Below are 26,176 nucleotides of genomic sequence, written 5' to 3' on the forward strand. Positions count from 1 at the left end.
GAATTCACGGTGTTCTTATTTCAATTTCCAGGAGTGTATCACAGTCACAAAAGACAGCATATAAACTACATCATTTGTATTTGTGTTTCTTTTGCTGTCATGGGCGACAGATTTGTCTCTGTGATTCTTATTCACGGAGCGTAGTTAAAATTGGAAACATGAAACAGTGGCGTCCCAGGAAGTGAATTTCCTTTCTGGTCGACCATTAACGTCCCCAACGAGACGGTGCCACGAGCGCCTATGAATGCGTAGCGCATCTCCCCTGCAGCCGCCCCACGCCACTGACAGGTAGCAGGCAGCAGGTAGGGTCTCCGCGGCTACTGTATGCAGATGGCCGCCGCTCCAGCGCAGGCCGGGCCACAATGGGCGCTCCAGTGGCCCAGCCAGGAGCGGGCGACTCGCGCCTCTGCCCGCCTCGTAAAGCCGGCAGCCCGGCCGGGGTCAGTGCACAGTGGTGGGCGTGGCTGGCACTGTCGGTGTCAAGCCGCGACAGCTGCCGTCCAAATGTTTACCGTTACAAAAGGCTGCCCGGGAACGGGGCCGCCCATTCATACGCCACGCTATGTGCCTCCTGCTGCACAACGCCTCTAGGAATGTAAACATGGAGACCTAACCATATGTCACTCGGATCAACGACCTTTACTGTGGGTTCCAACACAGACCGGAACTTTTCTGTGTGACTTTGAACATAGCTGCTAAGATTCAGTGATCGTGTCACAATCATATTGGAACAAATAAGCCCTCGGTCACAAATATTAAGTCAAAATTGACGACGTTTCGACGCTACTATGAGCGTCGTCTTCAGAATTAAACTAACTGTTCTAAAACATAATAGTGAAACGTCCCCTTTGAACATTTATACAGGATTGTGCTTAAACTGACACACAATATTTTTTAGCGCAACGCAATCTGACTTTCAGAATTCCCTACAAAGGAATGGCCCTGACTAACATTAACCTGTACCTTTCACAAATCACTTACCTCACCAAAAATCTTCGTTACTCGAACTACTGCAATACAGCGAGCGCCACTACTGCCAGCTAAATAAAAGATTCAAACTACTGAAGGCACTAACTACTGATAGGCATAGTTAGCAAATGAAAGATTTTAATAGAGAACAAACAATGTATTTACCTTAATAATCATAATATATATGCCATCCAGTCTTACAAATTTCAAATCTCCGCCATTTCTCTCCCCACATCCACCACTGCTGGCGGCTCACCTCCAACTGCGCAACGCTACGCGCTGTTCACATCCAGCTGCTGCTGTCCAACAGTACAATGGCAGACAACAATGCAAACTAGCCACAGACTGCACACAGCACAGCCAGTGATTTTCATACAGAGAGCGCTACGTGGCGGCGGCGTTACCAATATAAGAACCTAAACAGCCTTCTTACAATAGGTATATAAGACATTAATAAACTAAAGTGTGTACTGACTGGAAAGAGATGCAGTACTTAACAAGTCACATTCCAAAAAAATCCAAGCCGGAAAGGCGACATCATGAAGAGTTGTAAATAAGAGGGCTGCTCGTACCTGAGTGAACACGGGTTGCTACAAAACTGAGGTTCCGACGTTAGAAAGTGAGGGCGTGTAAACACGGTGTTGCTACGAGCGCCATCTAGTAGCGGCAGAAACAACTAGGATACTGGACATTCAAAATTAGGCACATGAAACTGTAATGAAGCAGATTCAGGTATAACGTAAACACTAATAATAATAAGATGATGTTACATATTTATCTGCTTTAAACAGAGGTACATTTTGTAACGTAAGAAAACATTATGACATACAAGAAAACAGCAAAGACGTAACGGGAAAATAACATTTCGGCGAACTGCATGAGGAAATCTGAATCAAAGATCAAGCAACGCCTTTATACAGTCGAAAAAGTTTTTATTTCGCAGCTGCAGTTGTTCGTTGAGAATGATGCCATCATGACGAGATAGATGTTGGAAAATCTCCAGTTCCTCTAAAACATCTAACCTACGCCCCTTCTTTTCGGTATGCAGAGTATTGCTATCGTCTATGGTTTTAGACACGTTTCCAGTAATTAAGAGATGATCGGCAAAGGATGAATTTAGGGGACTGGTGCCGTTTTTTCTCAAACTGGACGTGCTTTCACCATCAGGTATAAAGAACTCCCTAATGTGGGCACCTCAGTTTTCTTGCAACTCGTATTCACTCAGGTACGAGCAGCCCTTAGCGGCTCGCAATCTTATCTTATTTACAACTTTTCATGACGTCGCCTTTCCGGCATTGATTTTTTTAGAATGTGACTTGTTACGTACTGCATCTCTTTCCAGTCAGTACACACTTTAGTTTATTAATGTCTTATATACCTATTATGTTTTAGAACAGTTAGTTTAATTCTGAAGACGACGCTCATAGTTGCGTCGAAACGTGGTCAATTTTGACTTAATATTTGTGACCGAGGGCTTATTTGCTCTGATATATTTCTGTCTGAGTTGAAGTCCACGCAGTCATTGCCACCTTAAATTAAACGATTTTGTTTTACGACAGCGTCTTCAAGAAATTTATAAAACGAACAATTCGGCTGCTGTTGCAAGTCACCATCTTCACCGTGATTTAATTATTAATGGCTTAGCCAGTGCAGCGTTCAGATCTTACAGGGTGTTTCAAAAATGACCGGTATATTCGAAACGGTAATAAAAACTAAACGAGCAGCGATAGAAATACACCGTTTGATGCAATATACTTGGGACAACAGTACATTTTCAGGCAGACAAACTTTCGAAATTACAGTAGTTATAATTGTCAACAACAGATGGCGCTGCGGTCTGGGAAACTCTATAGTACGATATTTTCCACATATCCACCACGCGTAGCAATAATATGGCGTAGTCTGTGAATGAAATTACCCGAAACCTTTGACAACGTGTCTGGCGGAATGGCTTCACATGCAGATGAGATGTACTGCTTCAGCTGTTCAATTGTTTCTGGTTTCTGGCGGTACACCTGGTCTTTCAAGTGTCCCCACAGAAAGAAGTCACAGGGGTTCATGTCTGGCGAATAGGGAGGCCAATCCACGCCGCCTCCTGTATGTTTCGGATAGCCCAAAGCAATCACACGATCATCGAAATATTCATTCAGGAAATTAAAGACGTCGGCCGTGCGATGTGGCCGGGCACCATCTTGCATAAACCACGAGGTGTTTGCAGTGTCGTCTAAGGCAGTTTGTACCGCCACAAATTCACGAAGAATGTCCAGATAGCGTGATGCAGTAATCGTTTCGGATCTGAAAAATGGGCCAATGATTCCTTTGGAAGAAATGGCGGCCCAGACCAGTACTTTTTGAGCATGCAGGGACGATGGGACTGCAACATGGGGCTTTTCGGTTCCCCATATGCGCCAGTTCTGTTTATTGACGAAGCCGTCCAGGTAAAAATAAGCTTCGTCAGTAAACCAAATGCTGCTTACATGCATATCGCCGTCATCAATCCTGTGCACTATATCGTTAGCGAATGTCTCTCGTGCAGAAATGGTAGCGGCGCTGAGGGGTTGCTGCGTTTGAATTTTGTATGGATAGAGGTGTAAACTCTGGCGCATGAGACGTTACGTGGACGTTGGCGTCATTTGGACCGCAGCTGCAACACGGCGAACGGAAACCCGAGGCCGCTGTCGGATCACCTGCTGCACTAGCTGCGCGTTGCCCTCTGTGGTTGCCGTACGCGGTCGCCCTACCTTTCCAGCACGTTCATCTGTCACGTTCCCTGTCCGTTGAAATTTTTGAAACAGATCCTTTATTGTACCGCTTTTCGGTCCTTTGCTTACATTAAACCTCCGTTGAAAACTTCGTCTTGTTGCAACAACACTGTGTTCTAGGCGGTGGAATTCCAACACCAGAAAAATCCTCTGTTCTAAGGAATAAACCATGTTGTCCACAGCACACTTGCACGTTGTGAACAGCACACGCTTACAGCAGAAAGACGACGTACAGAATGGCGCACCCACAGACTGCGTTGTCTTCTATATCTTTCACATCACTTGCAGCGCCATCTGTTGTTGAAAATTGTAACTACTGTAATTTCGAAAGTTTGTCCGCCTGAAAATGTACTGTTGTCCCACGCATATTGCAACAAACGGTGTATTTCAATCGCTGCTCGTTTAGTTTTTATTGCCGTTTCAAATATACCGGTCACTTTTGAAACACCCTGTATGTACACTGTCTGATAAAACAAGTGAAACACCCAGAAGCAGAGAAGTAAACGAAATGAAACTTCACAGGGTGAGAGGGTGAGTGAGGTTTCATTTCAAAGAGGCAAATTTTGAAAGGACTCTGCGGTATGTGCCCACTGATCAGTATGACGTTGCACTCGTCTGTCCTGGCCTGGACCCGTGCACCAGTTCGGATGGGAAGAGTGTCATAAAACAGTTGTGTCCTCCCCCTGGACCGCAACTGCCATAACTGGTCCTTGATATCCTGGAATGGACGTGACGTCTGAACTGGTCCCACACGTGCTTGCTAGCCATGGCAGTGCCTGAGTGTCATGTAGACAGTTTATAGAGCAACGAGACGTGTATGTATGAGCATAGTTCTGTTGAAAAAATGTCGCACTAAGGGTGAAGTCGAAACCAGTGGCTCTGTGATCATGACACCAGGAATAACTCTACCGAGCCTCTCCAAAACACTGCAAGAATGGGACTTGTCCAGAGATCTCCGTCATACTCACCGAAAATGATCAACCTGGCTAGTGCAGAACTAGGGTCCGTCGCTGGACAAAATGTGACGACATCAGTTCACACGGCACCACTCCAGACGCAAACGTTTGTGTTGTAGTGTTAACGGCAGCCTACGCATGGGGCGGTAGCCCCTACTCTGCCCTCTGAAAATCTCCGACTAACGGTGTAGAATAACCGAAAATGTTGGATGGAGTCCATTAGTTGTTCTGCACGGCAGGCGCAGAGCTGAGGGGATTACGGCATGCTTGGTACACAATACGGAATTCCTCGCTTGTGGAGGCCAAACGTGTTCGACCGGACCTCGACGTTGAGTATGCTTGCCCTCACGTCCCCATCCAGTCCTACAATGGACCACAGTGACATTCAAATCCGCCACTAATCTGGATATTGCACGATTTGCCCGGTCGGCCAAATGGAGAGCTACAGCGAGGCCCCTTTCAGACCATGCCAAGTTCTGATAACGCTGTAAATTCAAACGGTTCAAATGGCTCTAAGCACTATGGAACATCTGAGGTCATCATATATATATATATATATATATATATATATATATATATATATCAGTTCATGATATCCAATATTACAAATTTACTCTTTCTGAAGGACACACGTCCAAATCCTCCCCTCTCAAAACTCTGGCATCTCTCTCCTCACATCCACCACTGCTGATGGCTCACCTCCAACTGCGCAACGCTACGCGCTGTTCACATCCAACTGCCCAACACTACAATGGTAAATATTCCAACATCGCTGTATCCCCACCTGTACGTCACTCCTGCTCCTACCCCTGCTACTGCCCCTGCTGCTGCTCCCGCTCTTGCCTCTGTCCCTGCTCCCAACCCCCTTCCCGCTCCTGTCGCCCGCCGTGACGACTTTCCCCCTCTCCTCCCTGCGACTACCACTGCTTCACCTGCCAGAGTCTCCGCCCGCCGCGCCACAGTCGCCGCCACAGAGCGTCCTACCCTCTCATGCGGTGCTACTGCCTCACAGGAAGGCCCTGCCTCCCACCACCTCCCCATCCATCCAGTTCCTCATCCCTCCTCCCAGGCAACACCTGCCAAAAAATCTTCCAAACGGCCCAGTGGCGACCTCTCCTCCACTCCTTCATCCTAAAAGCCGCTGCCCACCCCATCTCCCACTGACCCCGCTATGGATACCACCCCACCTCCCTCCTCTCCAGCCCCCTCCCTGTATACCTTTGTCCTAGCCAACCCTGATCCGAAATTCCTGGATGCCCGCACCCTCACCCTTGAAATCTGGAAGTACATCCCCAGTGCACCCATCACCCAACTTATCCCTCGCAGAGACTCTGTTCTCATCAAGTGTCCCTCTCTGTCCTTCCCTACTGATCTCCTCCGGCGCCTTCCCCGCATCACCTTTGGGCCCCACGCATCCCTCACCCCATTCCTTACATCCTCCTCTCCTCGTCAACCCCAACCGCCTCGTCGTCCGCCGACCCTCACTGCCGTCATCACAAAACTCAACCCTGTGGTCACGGAGGCTGAGGTGTTGGCGGAACTGAATGCCCACCACTCCCTGGAAGTCCGCTCTGCCCACCGTATTTACAACTCCTCTGACCCTACTTTCCTCATGCGTATATTTACAGAGTCCGTCTCCTCCATCGACCACCTCCTCACGCAGGGAGCCCTGATTTTCAACCGCCGCCACCCTGTTGACCCGTCCCGTTCCCCTCCTCAATCCTACCGCTGCCAGCGTTGTCTTCTGTACAATGACCACCTCACCCAAAACTGTAAGAACCCACCCACCTGCCCCCATTGTAAAGCCTCCCACTTCCTCAAACAGTGTCCCAACCTCGCCCCCCCATCCTGCAACACCTGCAATGAACCTCACCCCACCTATTCCTCCAAATGCAAAGCCAAGCCCCCTCCCACCAACCCTGAACTCACTGTCCCCGTTCGCCCCATTGACCCACCCATCCACCCTAACAATTCCCTCCGCCCTCCCCCTAAAGCAGAAGACATCATCCAGTTCCTCACCGTCGTCCTGCAGAACATCCACCCCTTCCAGCGCCCCCACACACTCCAGCAGATTTCCCTCGCTGCCTGCTCTGTTTTCCACTTAAACACCTTCGCCACATACTCCCACAACCGGGCCCACTTTACCTTCACCCGCCTAGACACTCTCGTTTAAGCCCCTCTCTCCCTTTCCCGCACCTTTCCCACACTCGACCTCATGGCTCGTCAACAGTATCGTCTCCTCTACCTCAACATTCGCTCCCTCCCTGCAAACAAATACCTCTTCATGCATACCCTCTCCCAGCACCAGGTTGACTCCTTCATCCTTAATGAAACCTTCCTCCAACCCCACCATGTGGTCCGCACGTAACCTCCCCCTCACTTATCGACATTAATGAGAGTGAAAAATTAAACCGCGTGTACCTAATGGAAATTTGGGAAAAGCAATCGTCACCAAAGTTAATCTGTCGGTAAAGAGGGAGGAAAGGGTTACGTCTAACTGAAAGGAAAAATGCAAATGCAAATGAAACTGGTGGAAATTAATTTTGTAAAGGGGTAAAGTTAATAAAGAAAGTAAATGTGCGGCCGTTACGTTAACAATTAACTAGTGGTAATTAGATATTTGAGATCTGGGGGAAATTACGGTCGCCAGTCCTAAGGACAATTACTATAGTAACTGAAAAAGAAAGATTATTACACATATAATTAGCACTAGAAGCGTGGCAACTGAAGGTTGACACGTGTAGTGTGAAAACTGAAAGTTTGTCAGAAGTAATAAATTTCGCTACACTCTGACTTAATTTAGCAAAAGAATTAATAAAACAGGAAAATCTAAAGTTAATTTAGTGACTGAAGTTAATAGTGAGCTTTCTTTCTGAAGCACATCGAAATTCAGTAAAATACGGTTAGTCTTGGACTACCTCAACAATCATTTCAAAAGCTACTTGAATCTACGCAATTTAGAAATAAGAGATTTAACTTTGAACTTGAATTAAATGATTCTGAACAGTTAACAATAGTAAAATTTAGTACATACCAAGCTGAGCTGCAGTCACAGGTAAGCTAAAATATGGTAACAAAACTCGCACTCTTAATTTGTGCTTGTGTAATCTAAATATTGTAGCCAGCTATGAATGCCTTAACTGAACTTTGAAATTAAAGCAGTGAAAACGAATTAGCTATATTACTTTAATGCTGGCGTTTGAATTTCAACGACACTCGGGTTCATTTCGGATCATATAAAGTTGATTGTAGGTAAAGCAGATGCCAGACTGAGATTCATTGGAAGAATCCTAAGGAAATGCAATCCGAAAACAAAGGAAGTAGGTTACAGTACGCTTGTTCGCCCACTGCTTGAATACTGCTCAGCAGTGTGGGATCCGTACCAGATAGGGTTGATACAAGACATAGAGAAGATCCAACGGAGAGCAGCGCGCTTCGTTACAGGATCATTTAGTAATCGCGAAAGCGTTACGGAGATGATAGATAAACTACAGTGGAAGACTCTGCAGGAGAGACGCTCAGTAGCTCGGTACGGGCTTTTGTCAAAGTTTCGAGAACATACCTTCACCGAAGAGTCAAGCAGTATATTGCTCCCTCCTACGTATATCTCGCGAAGAGACTGTGAGGATAAAATCAGAGAGATTAGAGCCCACACAGAGGCATACCGACAATCCTTCTTTCCACGAACAATACGAGACTGGAATAGAAGGGAGAACCGATAGAGGTACTGAAGGTACCCTCCGCCACACACCGTCAGGTGGCTTGCGGGGTATGGATGTAGATGTAGATGTAGAAATGAAGGGACTCTGCTTGGTAATGCAATTGGGACAATGAGCAACAAACGTTCATGCTAAGTTGCTGTAATTATAGTGACGAAAATGGAACAGTTTGAAAAGCTGAGGTCTGCCATACAGTTCTAAAACTTTACGTGCTTCCAGTCTTCCTTGTTGGTTGATTGAAGGTTTGAAGCCGTCGATCGAGGAGGTGGCGACAGTCACTCATTGTCGGCCGTCGCTGTTGCAGAAGCTGGATGTTGGCGCGCCTTCTTCTCGACACGGTCACCGGGAGAAACGGGCTCTTGACGTGCGCCAGCTAATGCTTCCCGTCCGCGACACCATGTCAGACTCTATCATCGCAAGTCGAGCGCAATTCCATGCTGCCAAACCCCGAAAGCGCGGCAACTCGCGGGAGCGTCACACAACAGACCTGCTCAACCGCACTACTCCAGCCAGACCCCCTCTCTCAGCCCACGCTCCACGCGGCAGAGTTAACACAACCAAAGATCCTAAACACTTTCGTTCTTCACACGACCTATCGATGTAATCGTTCGATAGCAGTTTTCCCAAGACAAGACCCAGCGTAAAAATACAAATAATATTTACGAAACAAACCAATTATACATCGACATAAATGCATAAATAAATAAATAAATAAATAAATAAATATATATATATACAAATAGTAAAACAATTACAATATTTAAAGACACAGAAATGTCATATATTCAAGTAACAAAACAAGGAAAACAAATTTATAGTACAATAGATGGAAATAGGAGGATATGCATTTCCGGCGTTACATGCATCTCCCCTTATCTCCTTCACCGCACTGACAATCCCCTTCCCCTAGCTCGAGGCGGGGTCACTATAGGCCACCTCAGGCATCTCCCTGTCCGGCCACAACCCCTCCTTAATGACCCAACTGAACACCTTCTCCTCAGCCTCTTTTTTCCCTCCCTCACCGTCACCTGTGCCACTATCTACATCCGCCCCGCAGCTCTTCTCCCCATTGACTTCATTTCCCATGTTGACTGTACCTTCTCCACCTATGTGATCGCCGCTGACCTCAACATCCACAGCCGTGAACCTGCCACTCTTCGGCGATGGCATCAGTTCCTTGCCACCCTCCATGGTGACCTTGTTCCTCTTCCACAGCACACCCGTCCTGAAAGTAACTCCACCCCTGATGTTATCCTCGCTTCCCACAACCTCCTTGGTCGCATTGCCGTTGATGTCCTCGATCCCGTCGGTAGTGACCATCTTCCTGTCCTTCTCACCATCTCATCTACCCGTCCCGTCACTGCAGCCATCCGCCCAACTGCCCTTCTAAAGTCTGTCCATGACTACCACTGTGCCAATTGGAATGCCTACCGGGAATCCATTGCCTTACAGGTCGAACGCCACCCCCTCACTTTCCGCCACCCTGATGACATCACCCATGCCTCTTCCTTCCTTCAGAAGACCATGACTGACGCTGTGGAGGCTCATGTCTCTACAAAACTCATCCACCCTCACCGCCCTACGCTTCCTCCACAGGCCGTCCTTCTTCTGCGTGAATCCCGCAGGCTCTACTGCTCCTTCCTCCGCACTCGTGACCGGGATACTCTCACCCGCCACCGGCAATTACAGCGCCATATCCGGAACCTCCTTACAGCAAAGAAACGCCGGGACTGGCGTCAGACATGCACACGCCTCAACTCCACCCTCCCTGTCAACTCCTCCAAGTACTGGTCAGCCTTCCACCGCCTTACTGGTAGCCATCCCACCCTGCATTACCCCATCCTCCATGGCGATCGACCCTTTCCTGACAACCTCAGTAAGGCTAACCATTTTGCTTCCCACCTATCTGAGGTCTTCTCCATTCCTGATGATCCCCATTTTGATTACTCCCTCTTCCCCACCGTCCTTGACCGCACTGACACCTCTGTCCCCCGACTCGCCCCTAGCTTCCAGTACTTGAATCAGTTACCCCCCTCCAACATCAACACTCCCATCACCACACAAGACATCACACTCGTCCTCCGCTCCAAACGCAACACTGCCCCTGGTCACCTACCGACATCTCAAGGAATCCCCCCCATCCTTCCTGTCTGTCCTTGCTACCCTGTACAATGTTCTCCTCTCCACTGGATTTTACCCTGACCTGTGGAAGACTTCCCATGTCCTGCTGTTCCCTAAGCCTAACAAACCCCCCTCTGCTACCTCTTCCTATCGTCCCATCTGCCTCACCTCCGTGTTCAGTAAGGTCTTTGAGGCCATCCTCTCTCGCCGTATCCACCACCACCTTAACCAGCACCGCCTCCTTCCTCTTACCCAATGTGGCTTCCGGCCTTCCTTCTCTGCTGACGACCAGCTCCTTAACCTTACCCATCTTCTTTTCCTCCAACTTAACTCCCGTCGCTCTGCTATCTTTGTTTCCCTTGATCTCCAGAACGCCTATGACCGTGTCTGGCATCCCGGGCTCCTTTTCAAACTCTAGACCTATGCTCTCCCCATCACCTTTGTCCGTCTCGTTGCTTCCTTCCTCTCCCATCGTCCCTCCTATGTGACTATCCACAATTCCAACTCCTGTACTTTCTACCCCTCTGCCGGCGTGCCCCAAGGTTCTGTCCTTTCCCCTCTCCTCTATCTCCTGTACACTGCTGATATGCCCAACCTCCCCCTCCTGTTCATCTTCTCCAGTTCGCTGATGACACCGCCTTCCTAGCCCTTTATCCTACCCTTCAACGGTCCCAACGTACCCTCCAAACCCACCTTGACCAATTCATCGCTTGGTGCAACCAGTGGTTCCTCCGTGTTAATCCCTCCAAAACCCAGGCGATCATCATAGGCCGCACCACCCGCTCCTTCCGCCTCCATGATTTCTACCTCACCATTTATGGCCATCCTATCCACCTCACTCCTACCCTCAAATACCTTGGCCTCACACTCGACCGCCACCTCACCTGGACTCCCCATCTCCTTACCATCCAAAACAAAGCACACAACCGCCTCCGCATCCTGAAACTCCTGTCCGGCCGGACGTGGGGTCTGCATCCTTCCACCATCCTTCACACCTACAAATCCATGATCCGCCCCATCCTTTGTTATGCCAGCATCGCTTGGATTTCCGCCCCTCCCCAGTTCTATAAAGCCCTCCAAATCCTCGAACGCCATGCACGCCGCCTCGCCTTCCGCATCCGCCTATCGTCCCCCACGTGCATCCTCTATGACCTCATCCCCTTCCCCCACCTTCTCCTTTTCCATGAACACATCCGCACACTATATATTGTCCGCCGCCTTGATCCCCCTCACCCCCTGGTGTCTCCCTTCCTCTCCACTCCGAACCAGTTGCCGCACCTTTACCGTTGCGTCCCTCCCTCTCTCCATCTCCACACCCTCCATCTCCTTTCCCAACACAACTTCCACCGTCTTCCCCTCCCGGATGATGAGCTTTGCCCTGACATCTACCCTTCCTACCAACTCTAACCCCTCTTCCTGCCTCCTCCTCAGGGCTCCCTCCCCCCCTTCCCTCCTTCTGAGCGGATTTCCCCTCCTACTCCCCCTCCATCTCTTGTGCCTTCTTTCAGTGTCTCTGCGCTCCCTCCTGCCCTGTCTTCCCTTTTCCTCTCCTGCTCCATGTGTCTCCTGCCTCTTCGTGAACCCACGGTTGCCCCTCCTCTCTTCACCCCGCCGCTTCCCCAGCTGCCCCATGCTCTCCCCTCCTTTTCCATCCTCTCTGACCTTTCCCTCGGCAGGTCCCACCTGGTAGTTTTATTCTTCGTTGTGTGTGATCCAAGTGGGTTTTAAGTGTGTTGTTTTGGAGTGTTCTTAATACTGTGGCAAACTTTTAACCTCTGCAAGCGCATCCAGTGTCTTCTCTGTGTTTTAAGAATCGCCAACTGTGTTTTTTAACTTTCTGGTGACTTTTTTAACAGTCCCCAATAAACGTCTACGTGTCAGTGTATTTTTACCTCCATTTTCTTCCCTTGCTCTGTTTTATGTTCCCCTTTTTATCTCCTTATGTATGTATTATTTTATTCTTGTTTTAGTTGTCATGTCACTCGGCTGAAGAGCGGCGGAGTGTGCTGCTGACAGCCCTCCCCTGCCCATATGGGGCAGGGGAATGAAATTACAATAAAGAAAAAAAAAATTCGCCTCCAGTTCACCACCGGCAATGGAGGGTGAGGCTTTGACAATGCCAGCCACTCATGCTGGCGAAACGTCAGAAAAATCATTAGATGAACGTCGGCTGAAGAACCCGAGACAGAAGCCAATAGGCAGTTTGTCAAAATTAAGACACTTTTAAAGCGGAATGGTGCACCATGTGATAAAAAGTATCCGGACAGCTGGCTAAAAATCACTTACAAGAACGAGGCTCCCTCCATCGGTAATGCTGGAATTCAATGTTGGCCCACCATTAGCCTTGATGACAGCTTCCACTCTCGCAGCCATACGTTCTATCAGGTGCTTGAATGTTTCTTGGGGATTGGCAGCCCATTCTTGACCGTGTGCTGCAGTAAGAAGAGGTATCGATGTCCGCCTTCCAAAACCGTCTCTTTTCGCTAATGCGGCAGTCAATACCCAACACCGGCGGCCTCGATCAGGCCATACCATTGGGATCCGTGTTCGGTCACTCCTTAGTGACCTCGAGTCTTTGCCTCTTCCATCTGCTTTTCAGGTCCACCCCCATACACCACCTTGGTGTATTCGTCGGCCGCAGCTTCGGCTGGACCTCTCACAATGGCAAAAGGATTCAGTTCCTCCTGCAGTCTTGCGCCGCCAATTTCTTGCTCTCCTCGACGCATCCCGCGACTCGGAGGTTATCTATATAGATGGCTCGATGGTTGATGGCCGTGTCGGGTACGCTTATGCTCATACGGACGGCTGCAGTGTTTACACCGCAGAGCTAACAGCCATTTTTCGTGCCCTTGAGTGTATTCGTACCAGCGCTGGCGAGTCTTTTGTCATTTGCAGTGACTCTCTCAGTAGTCTACAGGCTCTTGACCAGTGCTACCCACGCCATCCCATTGTTGTTGCCATCCAGGAGTCCGTTCATGCTCTTGCACAGCGCGGACGTTCAGTGGTGTTCATATGGACCCCGGGACACGTTGTGATAGCGGGAAACGAACACGGCGACAAGTTAGCTAAAGAAGCCACTCGCAAACTGCTGTTGGAGATCGGCCTCCCGGCAACTGATCTCCGATCGGTGTTGCGCCGTCGGGTCTTTGGGATGTGGGCAGACGAATGGCGCACTCTGTCTGTACCCAACAAGCTGCGGCGTGTAAAGGAGACCACGACCGTGTGGGGTTCCTCCATGCGGGCCTCTCGCAGGGATTCTGTTATTCTCTGTAGGCTCCGCATTGGTCACTCTTGGCTGACGCATGGTCATCTGCTGCGTCGAGAGGACCCACCTCATTGTCGCTGTGGTGTAACCATGACGGTGGCCCATCTGTTGTTGGAATGTCCTCTTTTAACCGCTCTGAGGCGTGCTTTTAATCACCAGGGTGATTTATCATGTCTTTTAGGTGACAATGTCTCTCTGGCAGATCGGGTTTTAAGTTTTATTCGCGCAAGCGGCTTTTAAAGGTCCATTTAATTTTATTACATCACCCTCTTTTGTGCTGTATCTTTTACTTTGTTTTGTGTTGTAATTCGACTCCACCCTAATCTTTTAGGCTGGAGGTTTTAACGTGTTGCAGAGTGACTGGCTCATCCTATTATTTTCGTGATCAGCCAGCCACAGTCCTCTGCTGTGCAGTTTTAATTCCTTCTGACTTTGTTCTCTATGTAGTTTTTGTCGCTGTGCTCCGTTTTCCATGCTGTCTTACCATTGACCATGGGGCTTTTCTTCCCCCGGAATTTTTATTTTAGTGCTTCGCCTGACTGGTGGATGGTTTCACTGTGCTCTGTGTTTTTATGAAGCAAGGGACCGATGGCCTTTGCAGTTTGGTCCCTTTAATCTTTAAACCAGCCAACGAACCAAAAATCCCAAAGGTGTTCTAGTCTATTACAGGGATGTTATTGTGGTGGAACCACTCCGCCACAAGCCGTGAATTATGAACAGGTGCTCGATCGTGTTGAAACGTGCAATCGCCATCCCCGAATTGCTCCTGAACAGTGGGAAGCAAAAAGGTGCTAAAAACATCAATGTGGGCCTGTGCTGTGATAGTGCCACGTAAAACAACAAGGGGTGCAAGCACCCTCCATGAAAAACACGACCACAGCATAACACCACCGCCTCCGAATTTTTGTATTGGCACTACACACACTGGCAGATGACTTTTACCTGGCATTCGCCAATATATATAAATGACCTAGTAGATAGTGTCGGAAGTTCCATGCGGCTTTTCGCGGATGATGCTGTAGTATACAGAGAAGTTGCAGCATTAGAAAATTGTAGCGAAATGCAGGAAGATCTGCAGCGGATAGGCACTTGGTGCAGGGAGTGGCAACTGACCCTTAACATAGACAAATGTAATGTATTGCGAATACATAGAAAGAAGGATCCTTTATTGTATGATTATATGATAGCGGAACAAACACTGGTAGCAGTTACTTCTGTAAAATATCTGGGAGTATGCGTGCGGAACGATTTGAAGTGGAATGATCATATAAAATTAATTGTTGGTAAGGCGGGTACCAGGTTGAGATTCATTGGGAGAGTCCTTAGAAAATGTAGTCCATCAACAAAGGAGGTGGCTTACAAAACACTCGTTCGACCTATACTTGAGTATTGCTCATCAGTGTGGGATCCGTACCAGATCGGGTTGACGGAGGAGATAGAGAAGACCCAAAGAAGAGCGGCGCGTTTCGTCACAGGGTTATTTGGTAACCGTGATAGCGTTACGGAGATCTTTAACAAACTCAAGTGGCAGACTCTGCAAGAGAGGCGCTCCGCATCGCGGTGTAGCTTGCTCGCCAGGTTTCGAGAGGGTGCGTTTCTGGATGAGGTATCGAATATATTGCTTCCCCCTACTTATACCTCCCGAGGAGATCACGAATGTAAAATTAGAGAGATTAGAGCGCGCACAGAGGCTTTCAGACAGTCGTTCTTCCCGCGAACCATACGCGACTGGAACAGGAAAGGGAGATAATGACAGTGGCACGTAAAGTGCCCTCCGCCACACACCGTTGGGTGGCTTGCGGAGTATAAATGTAGATGTAGATGTAGATGTACTCTCACGCCGCCATCGGATCTCCACGTTGTGTACCGTGATTCGTCACTCCACACAACGTTTTTCCACTGTACAATCGTCCAATGTTTAGTCTCCTTACACCAAGCGAGGCGTCGTTTAGCATTCACCGGCTTGATGTGTGGCTTATGAGCAAAACCAAGTTTTCTCGCCTCCCGCCTAACTGTTATAGTACTTGCAGTGGATCCTGATGCAGTCTGGAATTCCTGTGTGATGATCTGGATAGATGTTTGCGTATTACACATTACGACCCTATTCAACTGTCGACGGTCTCTAGCAGTACGCTTCTGTGCTGTACGTGTCCTTTCACGTCTCCACTTCACTATCACGTCGGAAACAGTGGACCTAGGGATGTTTAGGAGTGTGGAAACCTCGCGTACAGACGTATGACACAAATGACACCCAGTCACCTGATCACGTTCGAAGTCCGTGAGTTCCGCGGAGCTCCCCATTCTGCTCTCTTACGACGTCTAATGACTACTAAGGTCTCTGATATGGAGTTCCTGGCAGTAGGTGGCAGCACAATGCATCTAATACGAAAAACGTGTGTTTTTGGTGGTGTGGAATGGACTGGCTTCTCTGGTCCAGCTGAACCGATCATTGACTAGGAATGGTTATTTTAGCCCACTTGGAGAGCATTTTCAGCCATTAATGGACTTCAAGTTGCTAAAAAACGTTAACAACGTGCCGTGACACCGGACCCAATTTGTTAGCGAGTGATTTGATGGAGATTCTGGACAATTCGGGCTAATGATTCGACCACCCAGATCGTCCGCCATGAATCCCACCGAACATTTATGGGACGTAATACAGAGGTCAGTTGGTCCAAAAAAATCTTGCACCGGAAACACTTCCGCAATTATGGACGGTGATGAAGGCAGCTTCTTGCAGCGGACATGCAAAGACTTTCTAAGTCCATGCCACGTCCAGCTGTCGCTCTACGCCGGGGAGAAAGAGATCCAGTGCGGTATTAAGAGGTATCCCATGACTTTTGTCACCTCAATGTGTATGTCAACAACTTACATAAAAGCCAACAAAGTTTAATTATTTAAATATGTCGCCGAAACAGGTGGACGGACTGTTTTATACAAGCAAAGCAAAGCCATTCCAACAACGTCATAAATGTCTCTGTAAGTCTAGCTGAGTTAAAAATATATCTTCTTCTTTTGTAATTCAAGTACTTGATCTTCGCTTGCTACATCGCCCATCTCTTGTTCGCGCTACTGGATTACAGTTCCCTACTATGTGAGATAATCTGTTGCAGTTAATTCTATCGCAATGTTCGTTGCATTTCCTCCAGTTACCACCGATGTTGTGACTTTCCCGGCGTATTAGTATATCAAATTCTGTAACGTTTCTGTATTTTTCAACATCTTCTCAAAGCCCATGTCAGTCTTGTGAGTGATATCACATTCCAGTTTATTAAAATGACTGACCTAGTCTGCTACCATGTAGTTCATCATTGTTTTCGTTTTATGGGATCTTTTCTTGTGAAACTTGTGGTTTTATATTTCTTTATATAGACTCTTCATAAGCAATATTTTTTCAAGTCGCAGTTCCGAGACGGTCTTCATACAGAAGACAAATCAGAGTAACCTTCTTGTCTATTCTGACATTAAATGATTCATATCCGAAATAACTGAAAAAGAGAACAAAAATTTGTACTAAAAACTGTGTGTCCAACATGCAACCTGCATAGATCCAAATTTCTTACTAAACGTGGAATAGAAGTATCAGGAAATATTGAAACATACACCGTGACACCGGAAATTTCGAACTAAAACAACATATAAAATAAATGCTTCGACCTGACTAGCAAAATAAACGATTGATTTGTATGAAACCGCAGGGGAAGGAAAGAAACGTAATTCAAGAAGTATATGGATTAAAAACAAAAAAAATTTAAGAATATTAGGTGACAATCCGAATAGACATATTTTGAAATCTATCGTCTGTTGACCAGGAAGATACACTGAAAAACTGGCCAAGTGCGAATGGGGCTGGAGCACTTAGGTTTGTAAGCAAACTTAATGATGTAGAGAGAGACAGTTCATCCGTTCGGGGAATCCAGGATATCGACGATTATTGCTTGTTATTCACATGGATACTGGCAAGATGTTGGTCACAGGTATTTCAAGGTTTTCGGGAATGTTTTAATTTCAAGTCTGAAGTCGCATAACAAGTCACAAAGGAAAAAATTGTTTCGTGTGATACAGTCACTAAACAACAATTCTCGGATTCTTTCCTTTACTTGTACTGTGGGACCTTTCTTCTTACCAAATTTCATTATTCTACCTTAAGGGGAAGTACCCTACAGGTTTTAAAGAGCGAATTTGCTATTATCAAAATATATGACGTAAATGGTAGTATCTTTTGACAGCAGTGACAGAATTTTAATATTTTTTGAACCACCAAAGAACTATAGGCCTGAGTATGTGACATAAATTTCAAATACATACGTCAACAAATTTCTGAGAAACAGGGCTGTTTATAGACGGACGAACAGGCTGACAGTATGATAACAACTGACAAAAAGACTTTTCTGTGATATAATTACAAATTAACAAGTTTTTGCTTTTTTACTTTGGCACGTTTCGTGTTTGTACATCAAAGAGAAGTATCCTGGAGGTTCTGATGTGTGGGTTACGAGTAGCAAAATATGTGACATAAACACCCGTATCTTTTGACTGCTGTAGCGACCCTCTTTTGTATCCCGACTTCCGTATCTTGCATGAAAGTAGGAATGTTAATTTATCTATACATTGACTGGTATTGAGTGGTTTTGTTTTATCCCGGCTAGTTCTTAAATTAACCGCAGTGAGTCACTACACGTATTGTCTTACCAGTTCTGAAGGAAAAACGCATAAGTAAATTAATACTAGTGTTTTCAATAGATTCTCGTTCACTTGCTTCAGTTACTAGTCTGCAGTTTATTCTTGGTGAAAATCACGTAACCTAATTATTTATGAACCTAAGTCGAAGTAAAGTTCAAGACGAATAGTCAGTTTCAAATTAACACGTTCTTTTATTTAACAATAATTATTAATAAATCAGTTTATTTACACGATCGCCTTTAAAGGGGTTCTTTGAATAAGTATCTAATCTGGAATCCTGTCAATATCAGAGATACTAAACAATGTTCTGCCACTTTCGATAAAAATATTGTTCCCGTTTAATATCCATAAACTGTCACGAACTATGATTACTAGTCGCGTGAAGTAAAGCTTTTCCACTATCACAATGCAAAGTCCGAATCTGTCCGAAAATCGTTAATTCCGTAAAATATTTAAAGCTTCACACGAAGTGACGTTAAAGTCAGAGAGATTATTGATCACCTCCCCGTTCCTCTAATATGACAAAAGTTCTAATTCTGATCTGAAATTAATGCTTCCCAAAAAACAATCTCGTCGCGATTTATTCTTGCGCCCTAGTTCAATAAAGCTCCTATTGTTGCTTCCTAAAGCTGTACGTCCTAATTGACTTCGAACAGACTAGAGGATAGAGACTGGAGTATCATAATTGCATTGTATATCTATTTATACTTTAGTAAACGCTATCTTTGGTGTTCAAGACCTATGTTCTGGGACTATAATACTGATTTTCTCATATATAAGAATAACTAATAATTTAACTATTTCTATCGTTTTCACCCCTCCCATGCTTCCAAAATTTATGATTAAAATTCTTTTCTTTTTCTATTATTTTTCTACTATAGATTTCCGTCTATTTGTCTCTTATTTCTACACTCCTGGAAATTGAAATAAGAAGACCGTGAATTCATTGTCCCAGGAAGGGGAAACTTTATTGACACATTCCTGGGGTCAGATACATCACATGATCACACTGACAGAACCACAGGCACATAGACACAGGCAACAGAGCATGCACAATGTCGGCACTAGTACAGTGTATATCCACCTTTCGCAGCAATGCAGGCTGCTATTCTCCCATGGAGACGATCGTAGAGATGCTGGATGTAGTCCTGTGGAACGGCTTGCCATGCCATTTCTACCTGGCGCCTCAGTTGGACCAGCGTTCGTGCTGGACGTGCAGACCGCGTGAGACGACGCTTCATCTAGTCCCAAACATGCTCAATGGGGGACCGATCCGGAGATCTTGCTGGCCAGGGTAGTTGACTTACACCTTCTAGAGCACGTTGGGTGGCACGGGATACATGCGGACGTGCATTGTCCTGTTGGAACAGCAAGTTCCCTTGCCGGTCTAGGAATGGTAGAACGATGGGTTCGATGACGGTTTGGATGTACCGTGCACTATTCAGTGTCCCCTCGACGATCACCAGTGGTGTACGGCCAGTGTAGGAGATTGCTCCCCACACCATGATGCCGGGTGTTGGCCCTGTGTGCCTCGGTCGTATGCAGTCCTGATTGTGGCGCTCACCTGCACGGCGCCAAACACGCATACGACCATCATTGGCACCAAGGCAGAAGCGACTCTCATCGCTGAAGACGACACGTCTCCATTCGTCCCTCCATTCACGCCTGTCGCGACACCACTGGAGGCGGGCTGCACGATATTGGGGCGTGAGCGGAAGACGGCCTAACGGTGTGCGGGACCGTAGCCCAGCTTCATGGAGACGGTTGCGAATGGTCCTCGCCGATACCCCAGGAGCAACAGTGTCCCTAATTTGCTGGGAAGTGGCGGTGCGGTCCCCTACGGCACTGCGTAGGATCCTACGGTCTTGGCGTGCATCCGTGCGTCGCTGCGGTCCGGTCCCAGGTCGACGGGCACGTGCACCTTCCGCCGACCACTGGCGACAACATCGATGTACTGTGGAGACCTCACGCCGCACGTGTTGAGCAATTCGGCGGTACGTCCACCCGGCCTTCCGCATGCCCACTATACGCCCTCGCTCAAAGTCCGTCAACTGCACATACGGTTCACGTCCACGCTGTCGCGGCATGCTACCAGTGTTAAAGACTGCGATGGAGCTCCGTATGCCACGGCAAACTGGCTGACACTGACGGCGGCGGTGCACAAATGCTGCGCAGCTAGCGCCATTCGACGGCCAACACCGCGGTTCCTGGTGTGTCCGCTGTGCCGTGCGTGTGATCTTTGCTTGTACAGCCCTCTCGCAGTGTCCGGAGCAAGTATGGTGGGTCTGACACACCGGTGTCAATGTGTTCTTTTTTCCATTTCCAGGAGTGTATTTCGTAAATTACTACTTGTGGAGCGGCTTGGGACATTTTCTGAATATATATTTCGAGGACATGGGACCTAATTTGCGAGCTATTGTAGTTTATTAACACCGAGAGGCGTTGTATGTGTTACACGGCATTGACTTTGAAGCTTCACTTGTTTACATCGGAAAGGGACCACTGAACTTAATGTCTAACATAAATTTCAACTTGATACCTCTAAGCTTTCCTGAGTGGACATACAGACACAATAAAGTGATTCTACAAGAGTTCCGTTTTTACTGGTTGTAGTATGGAACCGTAAAGAAAATGACCGAAACAATTTGATCTGGAGGAAGGAAGTAAAGTGGAGAAGAAGGAGGGAAAAAAAGAAAAGGGTGTTTTCGGCGATCATTTCCGTAAATGTTCGTGTGCTCCTCGGGCGTTTGGCACATTCGCGGGCCTCTGAACACTGGGAGTGACCGGCGGGAGCCCGCGTGGGCCGCGGGCTGAATGGCCCCGAGTGAGTGGGCGACGCTCGACGCCGCCCCGCGCCGTTATACTTAGGACGGGGACGCCCACGGCCCGTGGCGCGCTGCTAAAATTAGACACCCGCGGCTTCAATTAAAACTGAATTACAAGTGGTATTTCTGGTGACAGCGGCGGGTCCAGCAGGGGGAGAGAAAGCCGTCCAGCCCGCGGCCGCCGCCCACACGCCACCCCTCCCCTGCAGCTAAACTTAGTGCGAGATGGCCATCGCGCGGTCCGCCGTCGGCAGAAATAATCGCCAACGCTGGCAGCGGCCTCGCCGAGGCCCCTCAAGGACCCGCGGGCGTGGCGCGGCAGCCCTCTCGCCATTCGGACGTGCTCCTCGGTCCCCGCCCACTGCGACGTGTACTTAAGGCACTGTTTACATCGAGGCCCCGGACAAAGGCTAGCTGCCGAATGCGGCACTGGCGAGCAGTGACGCGAAAGGGAATGGCTCAATAAGTTGCGCATTAAGCCGCGCCCCTCCAGTTCCAAAGCATATCTGCCGCAAGGAGCCTCTATTGGTATGTAGGTGGAACACACGCCCTCAGTTGGGCTCTGTAACTCGACTCGTTTTCACGTAACCATACAGAAATACACTGTGGTGCCAAAGTCTTACGATAGCGATGTGCACATTTACAAATGGCGGTAGCATCGAGTATACGAAGAATAAAAGGGTGGTGCATTGGAAGAAGATGTCATTTGTACTCAGGAGATTCGTATGAAAAGGTTTCCGGCGTTGTTGTGGCCACACGCTGGAAATTACCAGACTCTGAACAAAGAATGGTAGTTGGAGTTTAACATTTTGCGTGGTGTCTGTTTCCTCTAAGTTGTGCCTCCCTACCAATTTCACGCAACGACGCTCTTGGCGTGTTTTTTGGGGAATTGACCAGTTTGCACCTGGGATCTGGGAGACGCCAGACCACACATGACATGTAGAGTTCAGAAGAGTTCAGTGAGGCTAGCGATGAAAGACTCAAATACTTAATGATTTCAGCGTCAGCTCCACTGCACTCCCTGTAAAAGAATCTTGATACTAACTAAATTTAGTGGAAGGGGTTCAAGGGTTTCCTATTTTTAGTTAGTTGGTAAAATAACGTCGAAAAAGCAGTCAAGTTTACCATTGGAATTTTTATTCTGCTCACATAACATTGTGTATAAATTGCACTATTGATAAAATGAAATATTTTAATACAAGATGATAAAAACCAACTGCATTCAACAAAAATGTGAACGAATATTCCCTGAATGGGTTTCCAAGTTCTAAAATGGATCAAAGGATGACCTACATCTCCATGATTACTCTGCAATTCACATTTAAGTGCTTGGCAGATGTTTCATCGAACCACAATCATACTATCTCTCTACCATTCCACTCCCGAACAGTGCGCGGGAAAAATGAGCTCTGATTTCACTTATTCGAGCTTTGATTTCACTTATTTTATTCTGATGATCATTCCTACCTATGTAGGTTGAGCTAAACAAAATATTTTCGCATTCGGAAGAGAAAGTTGGTCACTGAAATTTCGTAAATAGATCTCGCCGCGACGAAAAACGTCTTTGCTTTAATGACTTCCATCCCAACTCGCGTATCATATCTGCTACATTCACTCCCCTATTACGTGATAATACAAAACGAGCTGCCCTTTTTTGCACCCTTTCGATGCGTCAGTCACACCTGGTAAGGATCCCACACCGCGCAGCAATATTCTAACAGAGGACGAACGAATGTAGTGTAAGCTGTCTCTTTAGTGGACTTGATGCATCTTCTAAGTGTCCTGCCAATGAAACACAACCTTTGACTCACCTTCCCCACAATATTATCTATGTGGTCTTTCCAACTGAAGTTGTTCGTAATTTTAACACCCAGGTACTTAGCTGAATTGACGGCCTTGAGAATTGTACTATTTATAAAGTAATCGAATTCCAACGGATTTCTTTTGGAACTCATGTGAATCACCTCACACTTTTCGTTATTTAGCGTCAACTGCCACCTGCCACACCACACAGCAATCTCTTCTAAATCGCTTTGCAACTGATACTGGTCTTCGGATGACCTTACTAGACGGTAAATTACAGCATCATCTGCGAACAACCTAAGAGAACTGCCACCCAGGTCATTTATATAGATCAGGAACAGCAGAGGTCCCAGGACGCTTCCCTGTGGAACACCTGATATCACTTCAGTTTTACTCGATGACTTGCCGTCTATTACTACCAACTGCGACCTTCCTGACATCTATAATCGACGTTTAAATTAAGTTTCATAAAAGAGAAAACTATCAAAAATGGTCTACAGTGACCCTCAATTATCTTTAATTACTTATTTAACTTGTCGTAAATTACAGTGGCTGATGTGGCTTCTCAACAATTACATAACAGAAAAATCATCGCGTTTCAGATTTTCAACTTCAAGTAGCAAATGTGAATACCACGAACTTTAATTTACGATCGACACTACTATTACGTAAAAAGGGGATGTAACAGATGAGACTTCTGCAGTTCTGAGTGAAACCTTATGCACTCATACGTGGCATCGCGTGCATTCATTGCCTTGTCGGTGGTTAGGCAGTGCCAGGGGTGGCGGGCTCCACACACCTCGCCGTTTCGGTAGCAACTCTCTCAAACTTCTCCTTACTACTGTTTATCGAAGTTGGTTTAAGAAAAAGGTATCTGGCTGTGCTTTCAACTGACCAGTCAGCGTCTCAATGTTAACCTTCAGCTCCGCCTACCATAATTCTGTCTATCCAATGAGAAACGTTATACTTTTCATGGTGGGGCAATGTTTTTAACGTTTGCAACGTAACAGAGACGCATATAGTCTCACGCTAAAACATGCAGCTGGTGTGTCCCTTTTAGTGTTGTCGTAAGATCTATACTGTTCTTCTGGAGGGCTCTAGCTTTTACCATGGGCTGGGGGGTGGTCCTGACGTAACAGAGACGCGAAAAAGTCTCACGCTAAAACTTGCGGCTGGTGTAGCCCTTTTTGTGTTATCGTAAGATCTATACTGTTCTTCTGGAGGGCTCTAGCTTTTACCATGGGCTGGGGGGTGGTCCTGACGTAACAGAGACACGAAAAAGTCTCACGCTAAAACTTGCGGCTGGGGTAGCCCTTTTTGTGTTATCGTAAGATCTATACTGTTCTTCTGGAGGGCTCTAGCTTTTAACATGGGCTGGGGGGGTGGACCTCCCGGCGGTCGGCTGGCGACGTGGGTGGTGTCCCTTATCGTAGGGCCTTCTAGCCTACACGGCTCTGCTCTCGGCTTCTGTTCTTGTTTCTCCCCCCGGAACTGCGTCTGTTTCACGGTGGGAAGGTATGACATGCATTTAGGTGTTCCTGTGTTAGTCTGTCGTATTCCATTTGCTCACTCGTTGATCGTATTACTTTGGTTGATTTAATGTCGGGATTTATTCAGAGCTATGCGACATATTGCCGGATTTGCTATCATGTCAGGGTTTTCGTGGAAGGTGTAGGATTTGCCTGACACCTTGCAGGAGCTAGACCCATGGGACATTCCATTTCACAAATCGTTAGGGAACTGACGATTCAGAGATCCTTAGTCTCAAGAGTGCCTGGAAAATACCAAATTTCAGGCATTACCTCTCACCACAGACGGCACAATGGCTCACGGCCTTCACTTAACGACCAAGGGCAGCTGCATTTGCGTGGAGTTGTCAGTGCTAAATGAAAAGCAACACTGCCTTAAACAACCGCAGAAATCAATGCAGGAGGTACGACGAATGTATCCGTTAAGACAATGTGGCGAAACTTGGCATTAGTGAGCTATGGCAGCAGATGACCGATGCGAGTGTCTTTGCTAGCAGCACAACATCGCCTGCAGTGCGTCTTCAGGTGTCACGACCATGTCGGTTGGACACTGGACGATTGGAAAACCGTGGTCTGGTCAGATGAGTCTCGATTTCAGTTACTGAGAGCTGATAGTAAAGTTACAGTATGGCGCAGACACAACAAAGCCACGAGGTTGTCAACAAGCCACTGTGCAAGTTACTGGTGACTCCATAATGGTGTGGACTGTGTTTACGTGGAACTGTACATATCATTGACGGTAAACGGTTATTTTCGAGTACTTGAAGACCACTTGCAGCCATTTATGGACATAGTGTTCCCAAACAACGATGGAATTTTGTTAAATGGCGCTGCACCATTTGTTATAGGGACCCTTATATGAAGCATTAGGTACCGTAACTTATATGAAGCATTCGGTACCGTAACTTTACGTATTATGCATTACACGTTTAACAGCATAGAAAATGTTAAAATTAAACTTCTGGTGCTCCTCATTATATCAACTAGCGTCATACATGAACTGTTTTATTAGTCGAACAGTATCTTACTGCAATCATCAATTTTACGAAATTTACAAAAAGCTTATTGTTTGATTTGTCTAATATCAGACAATAATCATGTAGAAATGATACTGTTAAAATAACTTCAGTCATTGAATAGGAAATTAATGGTCAAAATTCGATTATTTCATAAAAAGTGAAAATTCATATTTAGGGTAACTTTCTGGCTAACTGATGCACCGAAAATTATGTTCGTTCTCATGAGATTATGTTTCCGCAAAGACTCAAATTAGTCATCGTAATTAATTCTGTAGTTACGAGTTCTACAACTCTCTGTCATAAACAAATATTCTCTGGATCATTTTGTTCAAAATGTTTAAATGTGTGTGAAATGTTATGGGACTTAACGGCTAAGGTCATCAGTCCCTAAGCTTACACACTACTTAACCTAAATTATTTTAAGATCAAACACACACACACACACCCGTGCCTGAGGGAGGACTCGAACCTCCGCCAGGAGATCATTTTGTCAAAACGAGATTATTATGTAAAATTTGAAACACA

The 26,176-nt window shown here is 46.8% G+C and overlaps 1 protein-coding gene across 1 annotated transcript in view; it reads left to right on the forward strand.

Moving 5' to 3' along the window:
- The first annotated feature begins 362 nt into the window (after nucleotides 1–362).
- The window catches only part of LOC126188336 (translation initiation factor IF-2-like), a 173,638-nt gene continuing 147,824 nt past the window's right edge, over nucleotides 363–26,176 (forward strand). The window contains exons 1-2 of the mRNA XM_049929933.1: nucleotides 363–440; nucleotides 21,437–21,670. Coding sequence (XP_049785890.1) covers nucleotides 363–440; nucleotides 21,437–21,670 — 312 coding nt within the window. The remainder of the gene's footprint in view (nucleotides 441–21,436; nucleotides 21,671–26,176) is intronic.

Source organism: Schistocerca cancellata, chromosome 5 (genome assembly GCF_023864275.1).
Source record: "Schistocerca cancellata isolate TAMUIC-IGC-003103 chromosome 5, iqSchCanc2.1, whole genome shotgun sequence".
Lineage (NCBI taxonomy): Eukaryota > Metazoa > Arthropoda > Insecta > Orthoptera > Acrididae > Schistocerca > Schistocerca cancellata.